We start from the raw sequence: 20,323 nt of genomic DNA on the forward strand, positions 1-20,323 counted from the left end.
AATCTAACTTCCTTAATTTCCAAAATATTTAAAGAAGTTGCGTTATTCCGTTTAAGAGTTCCAAAAGTAATAAGCATTTAGATAAATTCTAGCAATGTTTGTTTATATGAAATTGTAAATTTCCTAAATGTGTAATACCAACTCTCTGGAAAGTTTCAATTTTCTCACAGAAGTCACAGATATTCAATAGTTTTCTTAATTTTATTTACATTTTTATTTCGATTTCGTACGCCACTTTTTGTAGCTTATTAGTTGACATATTTTCGAAACATTTTACATGGATTCAAGATTCATTTAATAAACCGCTCTCAGTACATCTACGGATGCAAAAGAAGATGATCTGATTGAATTAATTTGCGATAATTAATCGAACAAAATTTAGTAGCGTGGAAGTAACTGTCCTCTGATTATAGCTAAAAGAAGCATATTCACTCGTAAGTGCTTAGGCTCAAATATGTTTTTTATTTTATTTGCGAATCCTCATCTGAACGAATCTGCGTTTTCAGCAGCTGCTGTTACGAAATCAAAATATCACTCTAAAATTGATATGGATAAATATATGAGGTAGGATATGTCCAATTTAATATCATGAATCGAGAAAAATTTAGAGATCAATAGGCTAATTTATTCCCCAAATTATTATATTTACAGTAATATTAATCAATAAATTTTTCTAAAAACAACAGAGTGTTCTATTTTTTTTACCTAAATTATATAAAAACTATTTAATAATTCGTAAACTATTATTGATTGGAGTTTTATAAATGTCGCCATGGAAAATGTTTTCAATTACGAAAACCGTTGAGAATCAAAAAATTTGAGAATTACTGACTTATGGTAAATTGGTGATAAATTAACAAATTAATATAATAATTGAAATTTTTTGAATTCATTATGTACCATACTGAGATCAGTAGCTATATCTTCTTTATACTTACTAAAATAACTAAACGGATCAAATTATGCGCGATAGATTATCTGCACATTCTTTGGCCGATAGTTGTAGCTGCGATTCTTGATCATAGATGGCGCTACATGTTATGATTTATACCAAATTTATTGTACTTTACTACGGAGAGTAGATATTTATTTATCGTTCACTATTGTAGTAATGTCTTAAGTCAAATTTCAGCATCATTTTATTGATGCAAAATATTTGGATAGGTTAACTATATTTACCTTTACTAAATGCTGTGGCGTCGCACCCGAAGACTAAGGAAAGGTATTAATGCCCCTGGCGTCTTATGGGATGCCAACGGAATATAACATTTGTGTGTTTTTATAACTTTTTGAAATGAAATATCATGTAATGGTTAAAAGATAATATGATGACCAAGGCGCTATGTATATTTACGAAACCACTGATAATGACTGAAAGACAAAAATTTATACCACAGGTGCTTGTTACTCTCGTTACACCACTGACGAAACGCCAGATGCCACAATTGGTTCCAGCTGCTACATCAAAATGTCACGATGTTTCACTGTATGTAATTTTTGACACATGATATTTTGATACGATAATGATGATAAATTTAATTATCCCATTCTGGAGGCAAAAATGACAAAAATGGTTTAGTTTTGGATTTTATTTCTCTTTAAAACACTATAATTAGCTTTCGAAAAGTTATTTTTCACCTAAAAGAAATAAAGGAATGGTGAAAGTAAATGACGTCAGGGGTATAAAAAAGAATTTACTGCTTCATATTTATTGACTTGAAGCTTAATAAAAGCAAAATTATTCATCGAGTGCTCTTCTAATTTTAACGAATCAGCTGGTCTCCGAATTCGACTCGTAAAAAAAATTGCTGTATTTAATTTACAGATCTTTTCCCCTTTTTTTAACCCTTTAATGGGCCATTTTTTTTTCTAGTCATATTATGTTAAAATATTTTTAGGCTTGAAATTAGAATAAGAAAAGGGATTCATTTAGCTTATTAGATAAATTTAATTTGATTAATTAATTTGGTTAATTAATAATTATCTCACACAAAATGATGTGTATTGATTTGTTACTTAATTATTAATTAATTAATTAATTTGGTTAATTAATAAATAAGTAACAAATCAAGACGCATCATTTTGTGTGAGATAAAGAACTGAAGCATATAAGTTTCTGTCTTTCTAAAAAAATTCGTCAGAACTTACGCCGACCTACTTAATTTCATACAAATATCGATAAATTTGGTGGGAAGCATACTTCCCACGGCCCTAGAAAGGGTTAAATTAAAAAATAATCAATCTCATTTAATTTTAATCCAATAACTGTAGTGTCCGAATGTTGCCCGTGCATCGAATCATCGTAGTTTTATACTTTTAATATGAAATTAAGTCATTTTTATCCGTTATAATTCAATATACAAACCCCAGACAATTTATAAGCAAATGAAATATTATAAGGTCTCTTCAATAAAGCAATTCATTTCTTAAACAGAAAATATTATCCGTTTAGAGAGTAGAGAAAAAAAAAAAGCACAATTTAAAGCTTCGCTGTAGAGATTTTTATCAAGATTTTTGTTGGCGTTTTGTTTAATTTCATTTCTAGACTTTACATTTTCCACTATTTTAGACATTTGTAACAACATATTAATACAAGTCAGTGCAGCATGCTGCGTGATATAAAATTTACTGGCAAAAAATGAAAAGAATCACACAAAGCTATAAATATTATAGTAAACAAATAATTACAAATCTCAATAACGCACACGAAACAAACATTTGACATATGTGACGTTTTTTGGAGTTTGCAATGTCTTATCATTGCATGAACAATATACCAAAATATGTCATCTTACCTCCAAATTCTATGAAGAAGACGAGAGATGAAACTGATTTTTCCTCCAGTACTTTCTATGATTTTGAGGGTAGAGGTCGCCACCAGCAATCCTCTGCAATAAAGAGCATGGTCAGAAATCAGATTCTCTAGATTCCCAAAGAATGAATTTATGATAAAACGGCAAACATCTAGACTGAGATCATAAAAACATTTGCAAATGAAGCATCTTTGTTTGGAACGTTATTAATGGCTTTAAAAAATAACAAAAGATTTTTATTTTTAAAATTTTTATTAATATTTTCTTGTAAGAAACAATTTATGTTTTGAATAGTAAATATAAGTATAAAAGGTGTTTATGAAATTTGTACATTCAAAGGAAAGAACGACGATCCTTTCTTTTCATATAATTTTTCCATATTTATTAATTGGTAAACATAACATTAACACTCAAATAAAAAATTGAAGGAAAATATATAAGTTATTAGCATAAAACTCCTATTTAAAACACTATAATGTAATAAAGAAAATATAAAAATGATTTTGACAAGTATATAGTACTAGCCACTTTTGGCGATTAATTGATTCACCGAATTTCAATTGAATCGTTTGCCTACAACTTCTACTTGATGGTTTCTTTAGTAAAGTATTTTTTAACTGCAAAATTTGATAGCCATGTGATTTGCCTTTTTCAGGAATTTTACCATATTTTGATCATTTCTTCTCAATATGTGACAATTTTCGATGAAATTTTTAAACTAAATTGAAGCAGGAGGTAACAAATCGATAACTGATCCAGCAACATGCTTGTTGAATAGTTGCCTTTATATAAGAATAGAAAGCCTGAATATAGGAACATAAAGAAGAATCACTCACTACTAAAGTTTTGAATATTCTGCAAATATACATTTTATGATTTACTATTATGGCACAAGAGGATTCAATAAAAAAAAATTTATGATTTAATAAAAAAAAATCAGCGCACTTCAATAAGTAAAAAGATGTCAAGCTAAAAGAATGATAATATTAAAATGTTTAAAATAAGCGAGTTTAAAAATATTCATAGTTTCTTATTCTTGCAGTTAAACATCATTAATAATTGTCACTATTTTCAAATTTTTTATTAAAAGCAAATCTCATACTAAAACATATTTAATACGATAAACTAAGCAAAATCTTCATTCTTTGAGCATTACCGATGGGAAAAAATATCCAGGATGAAATATCAGTATCAACAGCGAAAACGATTGGAGTTCCACTTTAATAATGAAATATATTATTATAAAATACACTTAAAATATTTTTGAAAATAGTTAATAAAGAAATTGAAAAAAAATATGGAAAAAAATTGAAATTGTTGAAGGGATCATTTTTGAATTTTAAAATAATATAAAAATTATTTTTATACTTTAATATTTCGGAGGTTATCGCAGGAAAACACCAAAATGATTTTTAATTTTTAATTGATTAAAATATAAATTAAAAATTCTAACAAATTGGTCTTAGATGCACATTTCCACCATCTAAAGTATATATATGTGTCAAGTTTGGTATGTCTAGGTCAAACACTGTGACCTTCAGAGAACCAGTATAATCAGGCAGATACACACATTCTTTTATTAGCAGAATATTATTACTAGAGATAATAGCCATCTTGCATGGATTCTGTAATTCTGTTTCAAAACTATGCGTGATTATTTTTCATCTACGAGGATTGAAAAGAGGAGTCCCAAATTAATAACAACAATTTTTAATGGTTGTTTGGCACACGAACCGATCGCTCTTCTTCCTAATAAATCTCTAAGTCTATGATTCAGGTTATTTGTTACACATCGAATAATTCTTTAAAATTATTAGCCAAGACTGTGTCAAAATGTTTTAATGGTGTGATGAAACATTTGAAGATGAGAAAATGTTGACATGACAAAACTTGAATAAATATTATTAGAATCAAATCCGATAATAATTTAATTACAAAATAAACAAATCTACATAGTTCGTCCAAACATTTGAATAAATATCTTACGTTGTGTTATGATATCATATCTTTTTTATCTTCATGCCAAACGATTTTTTTCTAAATTGTTCCTAAATAGTACAAATCGTTTAAATTTTTAAAAAATATCCGGAAAATGTCTCCGTGCATTTAATATCCATCATATGAGCATGAGAACAATGGTCTTTCTGGTAACCAACAAAATATTTGTTCCAAAATTCAAAACGGCAGTTTCATTTCAAAACTTTCATTTTAAAACCGAATTATTAAGTAAAATGAAATAAATTTCATGCAATATTGGTAAAAGCAGATTTTCAATTAAGATAAATTAAAGTTCTTATTTTTCTGTTTGTAAACTATTGTTGAATTTGAACGAATTTAAGCATTAAAAAAACTTCGTCTGAGACAATTCATGTGTTCTGCAAAAGAATATCGCGTTGGATATTTACATAAGTTTAACTAAATGTTAAAAAAACAATATTGCTTCAAATAGTATAAAATATATACTGTGCTTGTGTTACATGCAACATATAATTTTCTTCCTGGATTATCTCGAAAGAGAGTGAAATTATTTAAAAATATCTTCTACTTACCCAAGCAAGAAGAAAGTATCGACGGAAACCCACGAGTTTGTAATGATTTGGAAGAAGATATCATCCATATATGTTTTAGCATGACTCAATCGAGCTGAAAATAAATAATAATTTCCTTTAACATCTGCTACTATTACGCAACGCATGACATTATCAGTTCCTTTTATATAAATAAAACTATCAGATTTAACATTTCCGGATTAATTTAAGCAATTGATTTCTATTTTAATTGTTGCTTTAAGTTTCTAATTGGCCGAAAATTTTATTCTAAGATAATTAAGATCTGGAATGTTAGATTTATATTAATCAGTAGAAATGTGTTTAAATGAAAATTTGAGAAATATTTTTGCAGTCTCTTGAAAATATATTAATAAAAATAGCTGCATTTGTTAATCTAGTTCGCAGTTAATTTGATTTTGTTGAGCTTTAATTAAAACTCTCGTGCATTATTTGATGTTCACGATTTCATTAATAAAGAGCTTTTAAACATGAAGCTTAAAACCATTTTATTTCATAATATTACTCCCGTTCTTTTTACTGTGTACATGAACTTTCCTTAAAACTTAAACTGTCAAGATATTTTTAATTCCACGTCTTTTTACTTAATAACATTTTATTTAGTGATTCCTACTGAAAATCATGCAGATAAAAAAGAAATCTTTCTTCCTTAACTTTTAAAACAGAATGAAAACCAAGCGATTCAATATTTGACTAAACAATGGAAATAACTTGGATTTTGTAGCAATAATGAAATCTATTATAGACATAGATTAGACAGGAAAAATATTTTTAAAAGAACTGTCAAAATAGAAAAATAAATACATGGCAGTTAAGTTGGTATCGTTAAAATGACTATTAAAAAGAGCAAAATGGAATTGTAAATGTAAGTTTTTTATTATGATCTTTTCTAGAGTTATCATGAAAAATAGCAACATATCGCTTCATTTTTCATTGATTAAAATTCTAATTAAAATTAAAAAAAGGACTTTGTCTGAAGCGCATATTCTATAAAAAGAAAACTCGAATTTTAAACAAATGAATAAAGGTATCAAAATAATTTTTTGAAGAGTACTTGCAATCTAATTATTGATAAAAAGATTAAAAAAAAATTTTTTTTTAATCGCTGTTTGAGTCAGTTTTTTTATATTTTCATCATCCATTATGCCCTTAATTTATGCCATTAAACTGCGGATAAATTTAATTGATTCTAAATAAGATAAGGCATTTAATTGAATAAGAGCATGAAAGTTTTGATGCGAAATCTTTGAATTTTTATAAGAGATTTTTAGTTTTAATTTTTTAAAATGTGAAACAAAGATTTGTAGTGTGAAATCTTTGCTGGAGATAAAATATGACTAATTCTATTTAACATTAAACGGACGTCTGTAAGGGACGGATTCACTTGCCATGCTAATCTACTAAACGGAGAAAAAAATTCCCATTGGAATTTTCCGCAGAAGGGGGGAAAAACCAACTGCGCAGTGAGATACTGGATTCTTTTGGAGTTCGGATTGATATGTGTAATATACATATACTGAGTGCTGACGACTCAAGTTAATTGGACGGATTAGTTATATTAACGCACCACTTTACAGAAACACTAGGACTATTTTGGGATGAGCCTCGTAATTCTGAAGATCAGATGATTTCGGTCAAAAGACGAGAACAACACTTCAGCTGGATCCCCCTCTATAAGCTATCACATCACACCAGCGAGAGGACGTTTGGCCTCGATAACGTGAACGTGAACCTCGGATATAACGTGAACCAAACACGCTTTCACGACGGTTCTTCGATGAAATCGGGTCTTGAGCATGAAACCTTTCGGTTCCGAAACCGAGACCTTCCCACCAGGCCACCACGGAATCAATAGGACCGAAAAAGCTATGTAGCGTTTCATTACACTAGTTAAATAGCCTGAATGTGACTGAAATGTTAAAAAAATATTTGAAAAAATTGTCCAAAATTTAATTTAATACGCTCATAATATTTGAATTATGAGTGACGGAACTAAGAGTATAAATGCTCTTTGAGATTATTTTTTTTATTTAAATCGTGGTGTTCTATTTCCACAGATTCTTCTAATAATTTCATGATCGTTGCATCTATAAAGGCAAAAATGATCCACTATTTATTGTACGCCCCATAATTGTTTGTTTTATCAAGTTTAGGGTAGAAAACTTATTAACTTGATGCCAAAAAATATAAGAGCTATTGTTAAAAATATAATAGCCATGACACGTATAATGAAAAATATGATGCTTCTACAAGAATGGAAGCGTGTTCTCGTTGACTAACCATGATTTGAAATTCTTTCATTAGCCATGAAGATTTAAAAAATTTTCTTGCAAGCATTTTTATATTCTAGTATCAGAAGTATACAAAAAAGTATTTATAATCCTCAAAAAATTTGAACTCGAGATTTTGGCGAATCTCCAAGTTTTAGGTCTCCTTAAATTCAAAAAAAAAAAATATATATATATATATTTTTGACATAAAGTTTGTCTGTCTGTGAAAAATATAACTCAGAAATGTTTTCAGCTAAATGGATGATATTTGGTATACGGTCTTTACATTAAATTTGCAGATACTACTTCATGGCAAAAATCACAAAAAAACACGCCTGTTTGGCTGTTCAAATATGTTAGTACCATAAATACAAAACGGGAGAAGTAGAAGCATATGACTCGGTACACAGATTTAACATCTATAAAGTAGTCACCTATTAAATTTGAGCCTGATCCAGCTAGGAGTTGACCGTCTGTCGGTCTGTACTTTCAGAAACATGTAAACGCGATAATTCCAAAAAACGCAATGACTTAAATATATCAAATTTGGTATGGGATTTTCTGATTACACTTGCAGTTCTGTGTCAAATTTTGGTTTCATTCGGCTGTGGTAAAATGCTTCTGATGCACAAATACACCTTTATTAGTGAGCACGGAAGAGAGTTTCAAAGAGACCATTCCACTGGTTTCCCCTTGTGATTGCAACCACTTGTAATATTTCCACTGGTTTCCCCTTGTGATTGCAATCACTTGTGATATTTCCACTGGTTTCCCCTTGTGATTGCAATCACTTGTGATATTTCCACTGGTTTCCCCTTGTGATTGCAATCACTTGTGATATTTCCATTGGTTTCCCCTTGTGATTGCAATCACTTGTGATATTTCCACTGGTTTCCCCTTGTGATTGCAATCACTTGTGATATTTCCACTGGTTTCCCCTTATGATTGCAATCACTTGTGATATTTCCACTGGTTTCCCCTTGTGATTGCAATCACTTGTGATATTTCCACTGGTTTCCCCTTGTGATTGCAATCACTTGTGATATTTCCACTGGTTTCCCCTTGTGATTGCAATCACTTGTGATATTTCCACTGGTTTCCCCTTGTGATTGCAATCACTTGTGATATTTCCATTGGTTTCCCCTTGTGATTGCAATCACTTGTGATATTTCCACTGGTTTCCCCTTGTGATTGCAATCACTTGTGATATTTCCACTGGTTTCCCCTTATGATTGCAATCACTTGTGATATTTCCACTGGTTTCCCCTTGTGATTGCAATCACTTGTAATATTCTTTGCACTCTGAATTTGAGTAGTTCAGAGTATGCACTCTGAACTTGAACTAACTATAGGCATGAATTGTAAACTACCGTATAAACATTTTTTTCGACGGAAATGATTTACCAATCAAGTAAAAAACAAACAAACAAAAAAGCGGATTTTTTTGTTGTTTATTTAACTGACTTTTTTTGAGATTCTCTTCAGTAAGGAGAAGCAAACCATATGTAAAGCAGGGAATGATCGGTCGTAGAAGGATTAGATAATCTAATAAACTTAATGCAATCTTTACCAAGTCCTTGTCGATGGCCAAATCCGTAAGTATGGGCCAAAATGATCCAGAGCAGACTCAGGCATCTCACTCCATTCACCGCACCCAGGGTAGAATTCCTCCTTGAGGACTTCATCAGTTGCTTCAGGTTCGTGGTCAAAGAAAAGGCCAGCAAACTCTGAGGAACCCGCCCTATATGGAAACAGATAACAAGAATTATAAAGGTCAATCTAAAATTACCCGTTTCATTCTAAATTTTAGCCCATAGATTCTACGAGCACCATGAATCAGGTTTGAAATGCAATCCTTAAACGTTGATAAATCTATCCCAAATACGAGGCAAGTACTTCTACATTTAAACAATTCTTAACTTTTAGCATAATAATTTCGTTATTAATTAAAGAACAAATCATAAATTACTTAGCTGCTTAATTTCAACTGGATTAGCTGTATTTCTAATAATTACATGTCCGATTCATGCATCGAATTTTAATTTTTTTCAATTAAAATTCAATTAGAAAAGCGCCATGCAAATCTAAAACTGAAATAAATGTTTCTTTTATAAAACTCATTTAATCCTGAGAGTGAAAAAAGAAATTTCGTAGCTGTCATACATGAAAACATTTATAACTATGTCTTGATCCCATGATCCTTATCTTATTTTGTTTCCATTTGGGTTCATACAACCATATCATTATTCCATTTGCTATAAATAGATGAATTTAAATCTGTCTACCTTTCTGCATTTATCTTTTTTTCATTTATACTTAAAATTGGCACTTCAGTTTACCACGAAGTTAATAATTTTATTTATTTATCTGTTGGAGGAGGTTTGAAGTCAAGAAGGCCACTTTGAGGTTAATATAATTGATTCCCTTTTGCCTCTATTTCATTGTGTAAAATGTAGGTTAAGACTGAAATAGAAAGATTTTACATAGTATAATAATTATTTACAAAAAGTAATTTTTTTTTTGTATATTATTAGGATTTAGTTCTTTTTTTTTTTAAAATTTTCTTTCTTACATAATATTTCCTTCTCTTATCTTAATAATACATTATTACGAATATTTGTGCATTTTATTACTTTTTTTTTATGAATTTGGGATTTTTGGTATTATGTTATACTAATAGTTTATTGAACTCATAATATTAATTAACATCTTAACATTATCCTATCTAATTAAATTTCTCATTCATTGCTTTTTGAATAAGAATCACATCTCCAGAGCGTATATTAATATTATAAATTAAAAAAAAATACTCAAACAAGAATGTGTATTGCACCATATATATGATATTAATTAAGTAGTTTATTTAAAGCTTTCAACTTTCAAAATGTTGTCAGGACATACGAGGTTTATTTTTTAAAGTCCATTTTGACACAAAAACAAATCAACTAAATAATAATAAATTAAATAAAACATTTTTTTTCTGCATGCGATTCTATATTTTTATACACAATTCCCTCTTTGGTTAAAGATTTTTATAGCGAACAAAGTTTTTTTTATACCTTCCTCAATCTATTACCTGTGATTATAGTCAGTTATTCATATTCTTATTATTTATTTTTCAGTATTTAAAGCTCTTCTATGAAGAAAAGTCTCCAGATGAGGGAAGAGATGATAACTGCTAGGTGCAAGGTCTGGGCAGTCTGACGAAGGATCGATTATCTCCTATCCGAAACAATTAATCACATTTTGTGTTTGAGCTAAAGACCTTTCATCCCTGAAACGTGATCTGACAAAGACGTTTTCTTGAAATGCGTTAAGCAATTTCATCACTTTACTATCAGTCATTGAATAGTTTCTGAAAATTCCGTATATTTGGTGGTAAAATCAATAATTTTTTTTCCTGAGCTTATTTCCTTGTCGGTGGAACACTGGATTTTCTTCAATATTCTAGCCTCTCACTACAAAACCTATAGAAAGCATCAGATTCTACACAAAGAATACTGGGAACCTGCACATGCTCTCTATCTCATACAAATGCGAAATTTAACTGGTATGCATAAACGGACTTTATTTTTTAAAATTTACTCTCGTATTTATCCAATGAATCCTTAATATTTATTTTTCCACACTATACAGCATTTTAATTATAGAGAAAGTGTATTCCAGATAGGCCATATATCATGCCTTATCTTATTTTTAACTACCAGATATTTTATTCTATTACTTTCTTGAAAAGTGCGAATAATATGATTTTAAATCGGAAAATAACTTAAAATACGAAAACTGAAGCAAACTTTAAAATAAAACGTCCTAAAATTAACGAAAGATTTGAATTTGCCACCATTTGTGCAGTAAAGTGTTGGTAACTCTATCAAAAAAGCCGTCTGATAGCTGATAGTTTAAAGTTAGTAAAAATGGAGTGTTACACGATGGAACAAATAGAACAATCTGATTTCATTGTAGAACAATATTTCAAAAATAATAAAAGTTTAGCGGCTACAATTCGAAAATTTGAGAATTCGGCCTTTAGATCGTGTGATTTAACACCATTGGATTTCTTTTTATGGGGTTATTTGAAAATAAAGGTCTACGCCAACAAACACACAAGCACGCGTGCATTGAAGGAGGAAATTCTGCATCATCGAAATTCAGCCACATTTATTCAAAATGATCATGGAAAATTTCGACAAAATTTCGTTGTGCCAGCAAAACCGTGAAGATCATTTTCCCTATGTGTTATTCCATATATAAACCTATCTTATCCACTTTAAGATTCAATAAAAATAAAACAATTTAAAGAAAAAACTGTGTTTTTTTATTTAATTCAATTGTTGCATTAACGCGTTGTTCTATCGTGTAACGCTCCCTTTTTACTAACCCTAAACTGTCAGCTATCAAATGTTTTTTTTAAAAGGATTGCAAACACTTTACTGCTCGAATGGTGGCAAATTCAAATCTTGCGTTAATTTTGGGACATCCATTATAACAAAGGAACATCTATTTCTTTACTGAGAATTTTAAAAAATGATGCTTAAATACTTGTTTAGCTTGTTTTTCATATCACCCAGGAAGAGTTTAACAAAAAGAAAGAGTTTTATTTTCCAAGCAGTTTATTAAAAATATTTATTCAGTTTGCTTTCATATTTCTTAGAAAAGGTTTGATAAAATAAAGAGTTTATATAGATGCTTCTTATGGCACTCAGACAAGCCCGCTGTTACGAAGACAGCGATTTAAGCCGATATAGGGTGTGTCTCTCATTTTAGTAAAGTACGACTTTGTCACTCACGCATCATTCATTCGCTTGCACAACCCCGTTTTACATGAGGGCACATTCACACATAGACTAGAGAAAGAACAACCATGCCCGAACCGGGACTCGAAATCTGCACGCCCAAATAACGGGGAAGACGTGCTACCCCTATGCCAGGATGCCAGCTAAAAAGCTTACTTTTGTTGTTGTTGTTTTAAAATCTTTGAAAAGTTTTCTAATGCAATAGTCTTACCCATGTCTTGGTTTCTTGCTGCATTTCTTGACATATAAGAATCCACGGCGGTGCCAGCGCAGATCAGAATCGCAATCACTACTGCAATCGATCTATCAGAAAAAAAAAATGAGAAAGATGTATCAGAAAGTTGACGTATTTTGGAACATCTTTCAACGATAACGGAGTAATTTAATAAAAAAAAACAGTATTAAAACTTTTTTGTTGTTGTTTTTGTGATTGTTTTACAATGAAATATTACAGTGTAATATTAAATTTACTAAAATAAAATTTTATCCAACTGAGTCTCATATAATAAAAAAACCATTTTAATAATAAATGCAACACCCTCCCCCCAATTATTTAATTCAAAAATGAATTTATTAGAAATGGTCAGTTGTCATCTTTAACTCACTCTGGTCTCCTCAAGTAGAAATTACAGACAAAAATCTCGAAAAAGTTTCGGACTTAAATGCAAAAACAGCACGATACAAGGCATGCTTCTTTAGAATTTGGAGTAAATGAGTGAAAAATTAAATTTGATACTTACATTACAATAAATTGAGGTATTGTCAAATGAAATGGTTGCTTCGTTTCGCAATTTCTCACGGAGACTTGAACAGGAACTTTCTTGAGTACTGAAAAATCGAAAATAAATGAATACATCGACATAAAGGTGGTTTTATACTCGGACAGTAATAAGACGGCCAGTAAGATAACGCATGCGCAGAAAGGGACTGATTTCTGTTTGCCACAATTTTATAAGTTAAATTCAGTCATTCCATTCTTGGCTATAAATTGCCGTTTTGGCGACCCTGAATTTTTTTCGCTGTGTATTGTATTAAAATGATGAATATTTACACACAAAAAAAATATGGTAAAATAAAATAAAGGTCCACATACCTAAATTTGGAAATCTATGAAAAAAAATAGTAGATAAAATGGAAAAACACCTACACACAACCTTGCATCAGAAAGAACAAAAAATCTATTATAAATAATCAATTTTTAAGAAAAAAAAATGCAATACAGCAGCATGTTGTTGTCCCCTCGGGACAAGGACTTGTCATCGACCGAACAGCATTTTTCTGCTTTTCTATGCATGTGTTGCCTAATGGCTGTATATTTAATTTTTACACTATCATTTTCATATCTCCTACCATTTTTTTTTCCAATTCCTACTATTAGCTCACTCTCTCTATATATATCTTGTTCAAATTTTCAATCGTAAAATACTTTTCAAATACTTTTTTATTTATCCACTCAAGTTCAAATACATTTTTTTAAGCTTGCAGCGGATGACACTTGATGTTAATACAGTTTTTTCAAGTATTAATAAATTAATTAAATTTGTCCAGTAATTTCTATTTGGTCGCCAAATGGTCGCCAAGCTTTATTTTGCCACTTAATATTGCAATTCTGTCATATGCAATACAAATTAGCATTAGTAAATGATTTGGATTTTTTCTTATTCATGTACTAATTTCATCAAGTCATGAATTAATTCGAAGATTTCCACTGTTTAAAAGTTAGCTAATCGCACAAGCAATTTTAAATAAAACTAGTTTTATTTTAATATTTTTAGTCTTTAATTCATATATTCATTAGCATAAATATTAAAGAATTTTGGAATATATTTTTCTCAAATTTCCTACTAATGATGCTAATAGTATGGGATGAAAATATAATTAATTTAACCTGTTAATTGGTAATTAAGTTATGAAAATATTTAAAAAAATTACTTTCGAGCCTCCATGTGGGCAAATTCTAAATAGTTTATCAGGAAACGAAAAAAAAAACCCAGTCACAAAATTCCATCTTTACAAACAAGTAACAACAAGTAACATTAAATAGAAGTTTTTAAAAATTGTATCAGTTTATCCATTTCAATTCATCACAATAATGATAAGAAAAAAATAATAATAAATAAAATAATAATAATAATAAATAAATAAAAAAATAAAGAAACTAATATTTTCTCTTTTATGTTTTGTATAATTTTAAAGAAATATTTATTATATTTTCCAATTAAGAATTTTCTGCTTTATTCATAATCGTAGATATTTTTCAAACGTTTTTTAAAAAGTTTATACTTTTTTTTTTCTATATTTGGAAAATTTAATTTGCGTGTAAGCGAGTAACCTTTTCCTTATCATTTATACCGGAAGTCTAATGATCAGTATTTTCAGAAACAAGTAAATGCGATCATTCGAAAACTCAGTCAGCTAAATATATTAAATTATGTATGGGATTTTGTGGCTACAAGTGCAGTTTTGCATCAAATTTTTGTTTCAATTGGTTGGGGGAAAAAGTGTCTAATGCACAAATTCGATTTTTGTATGTTATTAATCGCATGCCAAGTATAAATAGCTAAAAATACTCGTCACGGATCGAATGACAGATACAGTAAACATGCTAAATTCATGCTAAAGGTAAATATTTTGTAACTATTGTACGCCAATGCCATGTAAGGCGTTCTCTGGCATGACAAGTTAATTAGAATATGCGAGAAAGTTTTGGGAAGACCACTCCTGTTGGTTCATTAATAGATGGAGTTAAACTCTCTGAAGTTATGTGAAAATATACCAGGAAATCAATACAAAAGCACTTCTGTTGATTATGCCATTCTTTCTTTCTTCGAAATAATTCTAATTCTTGTCGCAGTTAAGTAAAAAAAAAAAAAAAAAAGACTTTGGACCATTATTAATTAATAAGTTTAATAGAAGTAATATGAAAAGTGAAATATGTATTAGCATAATTGCCATTTTCTACACTGTTATACAGAAATTACATCAACAAAGTGACATTTAACTGAAAATTTCAAGGATCAATATAATTAAGTTAATTTTTTTGGACATTTTCTGACTTTTAAAAGTCTTAAGGAATCAATGGTATTTTTTTGTGTTGTTAAAGGATTTACTTTTGGTTTCATTTTTTCAAAGTCAGAAAGCATTCCTTTCAGTCAATTCTGAATAAATAAACAAACAAAAAAAAAATAATGGTAAAAGTAAATTTTAGTGTGCTCCTTGCTGCGCCAACAATGCCAAGTCGCCAATAAAGATGGCGGACAAAATAAACAAATACTTACAGTTACGATTATCATTTCCGGCCTATAATTAGGACTTTTTACTGATAAGTATTGTTTTTTTATTTCGAGAATGCCCGGTGCCTTCTACAGACGTCTTCGGCAGAATTTTTTAACTTAAAAAAACATCCTACGGCTTCGCTAGCAGCGGGAGAGGGAACCTAGTGTGTGGATAACAGGAACAATACATAACCAAAAGAAAAGGAAGAATGGAGAAAGAAGCAATTGGAACATTTTCCATACAAAATTTCAAACAAACATCCTTTTCCCAACCTCATCAACTCTTAAAAAATATATTCCACTCACCCTTCATCCATTCTTCGGTATATATATATATATTTCACTCGCCCTTCATCCATTCTGCAGGTCCGAAATACTGTCTTCCATCCCATTCACCCGATATCCATTCTTGCACAATTGCCGATATAACAAATTATGAAGGGAACCAACCGTTGGAACACCAAAGGAATTACGAGAACTGCGAAAAATTTCATGCAGTCTTTATGCGTTGCATCTGTCTTTTAAAGTGAGAATGCAGACGATTTCGTAAGTTAAGAATTCAGACGATTTTTTAAAGCGCATACTGACAATTAAAAATTGCAAAAGAATGAATATTTTCTGTTCGTATTCACATTAAAAAAAAGAATGAAAGAAGAAAATAATTTTTAATTTTAAGCTTAACTTTCTTTATTTAATAAACTTTTAATTATAATGAAAAACAAAATTAAAATCTTTAATTGATATTTTTTTAATATTTTTAATTTAACATTCTTCATAATATCGTTGTAGTTCATGTACAACTCACCCATTGCAAAAATTAGTAAACAAAACAGCATTGGGTTGCTAGAAGAGCGTACCGATGGGTTGCCATATTGGCGACTAACTCGGGGGCACACTACTCTTCACTTTATCCATGGAGGTATTTATTTAGATTGGCTTTTGAGCAACGCTACTCAGTAGTTAAACTCATCAAACGAAATTACTTCCGTTAGTTTGGTAATAATAATAACAATAATTTATTATGCAAAATTTAAAGCATATCCATAAATAAGATGAATGACATCCTTACGTGCAGCTGCCAGAGCTTGTAAATCATCCGCAACGCATGGCGACGGAACGCATATACCGATGCGCATCATCATCAGATGAAAGAGTGCTGATCCGTGGGATATGTCAGTCAGCACCTAAGAAAAGTTAAGAAATATGTCAATCTACATCTGGAAAAAAGTTTTTTTTAAAAAATCTATCAGTCATTGTCGTGGGAAAAATCCAGAAACATGTCAATAAGAAATTGAGCGGAAATACGAAGAGAAATATTTTATTGAAATTTCTATAAATGATTGAATTGTTGTAAAAGAATCATAGAAATTTGATGCCACTTTCAAACTGCTAAATGGCTCCAGTTTAATGCAAATAATATAAATGAAATAAATAAATTTGATATCAATAAAGTTTTACGGCAAAATTTGTGCCCGAATTAATTAATGCTAAAACGATGCTATCAGAATGTCGAGTTTTTTGATGTGCTGACAGAATTTTTATGGTGTGTATTTGAAACCCATTGTGCCAAAACTTTGAATGGTATGATGGTTGAGTGTAATATTATAAGTGAACTAATCCATCTTCGGACTTTTAACTTAAAGCATACCATGGCTGAAGAAATACATAGGGTTTCTCTTTTCGGTATATTTTAAATTAACCTAATTTTAAAATTATTTGACTGATGTGAGCTCTAAGTGCAAGTTAAAGCTAATGTTGGAAAATTTTAGAAAGAAAATGTTGATTGATTAATTAAGAGACAATACTTACTTATTCTGGGATTGAATTGAAAATTATGAATGACCAAATCATAAATTGTGCTTTTTAATCGAATTTGCTGCTGAAGATTTTCCTAAAATCTTAAAAGAACTTCCTTTGAATCAGTAAATTTAAATAGTTCTCCAGGAAGAAAATCCAACATCCCATACATTAGAATTCTGATTTTTTTTCAGGTGATTCAAGATAGCTACGGAAACTCGGTCGCATAGTGGTAGCGCTTTAAGCCCCCGAAAGCACAGGTCCAAGGTTCGATCCTGGGACTGGGTAAGGCCGACTCAGCCTTTTATCTCTACCGTGGGTCGATAAACTGAGGTCCAAGCGTGCTTGCAATGGTGGTTCCACGTTAGGTTGACTACCTAACCGGGAAATATGCCTTGCACCCCAGGGCGCTCGGACAAGAAAGCAGATATGGGCACTGTAGGCCTTGGCACACATGGGCTATCGTGCCATTGAATGCAGTTTAGTTTAAGATAGCTTCGACTTTAAAAATGCGTCACACTTCTTTATTATCAAGATTCTTTTACTCGTGGACTTGGATAAAAAGGCCAGAGAAGAGGGATTAAAATCACCATATTTAATGAAAAGCACCCTCAAAATTCATAAAAATAATTTGAGCTGCTTCATCAGATATATGTGGATATTTTTTAAACCTATGGCTCGTAATGATGTCCCCCATTTGTGCTGCTAATTTAGTTCTGCCTATCCATCAGTAGTTCAATATGTATTTACTTTAGAAACATAAGAATGGAAAGCAAAAATTCTTTTTAAAAAATTGAGATGATTTTCAATCCCAAAAAGTTGATTTTAGAATTTAACTTTATAAAATATGGGGCATATTAATAAGTATAGAAATTTCTGATATTCAGAAATTAAAAAACCTGAAAGCTCATAAATTAACTTACTAAATCTAGATAATAGAGACCTCTATGATAGAAAGATATAGTACTTTTTCTCAAAACATATTTTCCTCTTTCTCCTTCTTCTTTTTTTTAAAAATTTGGCGCGCTTTTTCATCTCTATCATATTAAATCTATAAAAATTACAAACTTTATGCATCTATTTAACTATTTTTATTTATTTCTGCGAAAATGTATAATTTTAAACGACTACTTATAATGAAAAATATCGTATATGTTTCAGATTTTTAAAATTAAATTTATAATTTTTTTTCTTAATTTCTTTTAAGTCCAAAAGCTTCTCTGTAATTATTGAATGAATGCTAACACGTCACACTAATTTGGTAACTAAGTAACTTTATTCAAAATTCCCTTTTCTGGGGATGCCGATTAGCGGTACGAATGTGAAGATAATAGCATCACGATACATTTTCTATTAACAATTAGAAAGTAAATGCTTTAAGATACAAATATTTTTCTGTCTTTATAATGAAAACATACTATTCTTCCGATATAAACAAAATTTTATGTTAGATATGAAATTGACTTGCGAAAAGAAATTACATCTTATTTATAAATGAAAATTTAAATATTTCCCTTGCTGGTAACGACTTATTTCTTTGAGTTTCAGGTAATTAAGGATTTAAAATTGAAATTCAGTCTTAAAATATTGGATATCCTATTTTAATTATAGCAACACATACACAATAAAACATCAAATAATATTACAAAAATAGCACCAAATGATTTACCGAATCTGTAGATATGTTTCCGAAATTCAGTAGTTTTGTATTCATGGTAGCGCTACTGCGCACGCTCGGAAGCACTGGCGCCACTTCTAAAGTACAGTATTGTCCTTGAATATTCATATGCTTGCCTCTTGTGGGTTGGACAATATCCAAGCATTGGTCATAATCTCCAAGATCTGTAAGAGTTCCTTCGAATGTGCCGGAAGGTAACCGGCCACTAGAGTCAACCACTGAAAAAAAAATTCAATAAATAGAAGGATTAAAGGAAATATGAAGTGGCATTGTTGTCATTTTTCTCCCGATATTGGAAATAATAATCGCCTGTTTCTTTCTCTGTAACTTTTTTTCGTTGTATCCTGTTTCCCCTTACAAAAAAAATTATTTCAAAGATTTAAACAATTATTAAAAACTTCTTAGTCACGAGATTTTTTTTATAATTTTGTTTTGATTTATTTTTATTCTATTGTAGCGGTTACACAACTCTACTACCTTCTCTTTTGATACAACAGATGGCGTTACTTTACTAACATCAAGGTATATTTCCCATGATCCTTCTTGGGGATCATTATTAGATTGTATTCTAGGTGAGTATTTGATAATTTTCGTGTTCTTGTTTGTTTTGTCTTGTGACATGTGGAATTTCGAAAATAATTAAATAAGTGCTCCTGAAACTCTATTATTTTCGTGTACCTCATGTTGAAGTTATAAAGAATCTCGTCCCTCTACGCTATGTATTTAGTGATTAACTATTTTAAAATAGAAATATCACTGCATCTACCTTTGCCTTGATTTGTAACTTTGTGAAAATGCCGTGGTAGACATTAAATTATAAGTGCTTACACATTTCAGCTCGTATAAATTTGTAGGTATTTCTACTACTAATGAAGAACAATGTAGATATGTCTGCGTGTGAGGGAGTGTTGGTACTCGACAGGACAGAGCTGCCAAATTTGGCGCAAAAATACTTTAAAGGGAGGAAAGGTGCAACTAGGGATGATTATGTAGATATTTTAATTAGAATTTTGATTAATAAGAAATTAAACCAGATATTTGTGCTTTTTGGCGATAATTTTTGAAAATACTATTGGGTAAAACTGATTTCTACACTGCTTAAAAAAATTTTAAATGTGTCTTTCTATTGA

The 20,323-nt window shown here is 30.1% G+C and overlaps 1 protein-coding gene across 1 annotated transcript in view; it reads right to left on the bottom strand.

Annotated features, from left to right (window-relative positions):
• Positions 1-20,323, bottom strand: part of LOC129972800 (nose resistant to fluoxetine protein 6-like) — a 75,801-nt gene that overhangs the window by 23,820 nt on the left and 31,658 nt on the right. Inside the window, exons 2-8 of the mRNA XM_056087072.1 lie at positions 19,185-19,411; positions 16,788-16,902; positions 13,184-13,271; positions 12,655-12,746; positions 9,221-9,391; positions 5,363-5,456; positions 2,796-2,888 (exon numbers count right to left, since the gene is read on the bottom strand). Coding sequence (XP_055943047.1) covers positions 2,796-2,888; positions 5,363-5,456; positions 9,221-9,391; positions 12,655-12,746; positions 13,184-13,271; positions 16,788-16,902; positions 19,185-19,411 — 880 coding nt within the window. The remainder of the gene's footprint in view (positions 1-2,795; positions 2,889-5,362; positions 5,457-9,220; positions 9,392-12,654; positions 12,747-13,183; positions 13,272-16,787; positions 16,903-19,184; positions 19,412-20,323) is intronic.

Source organism: Argiope bruennichi, chromosome 6, assembly GCF_947563725.1.
Source record: "Argiope bruennichi chromosome 6, qqArgBrue1.1, whole genome shotgun sequence".
Classification (NCBI taxonomy): domain Eukaryota; kingdom Metazoa; phylum Arthropoda; class Arachnida; order Araneae; family Araneidae; genus Argiope; species Argiope bruennichi.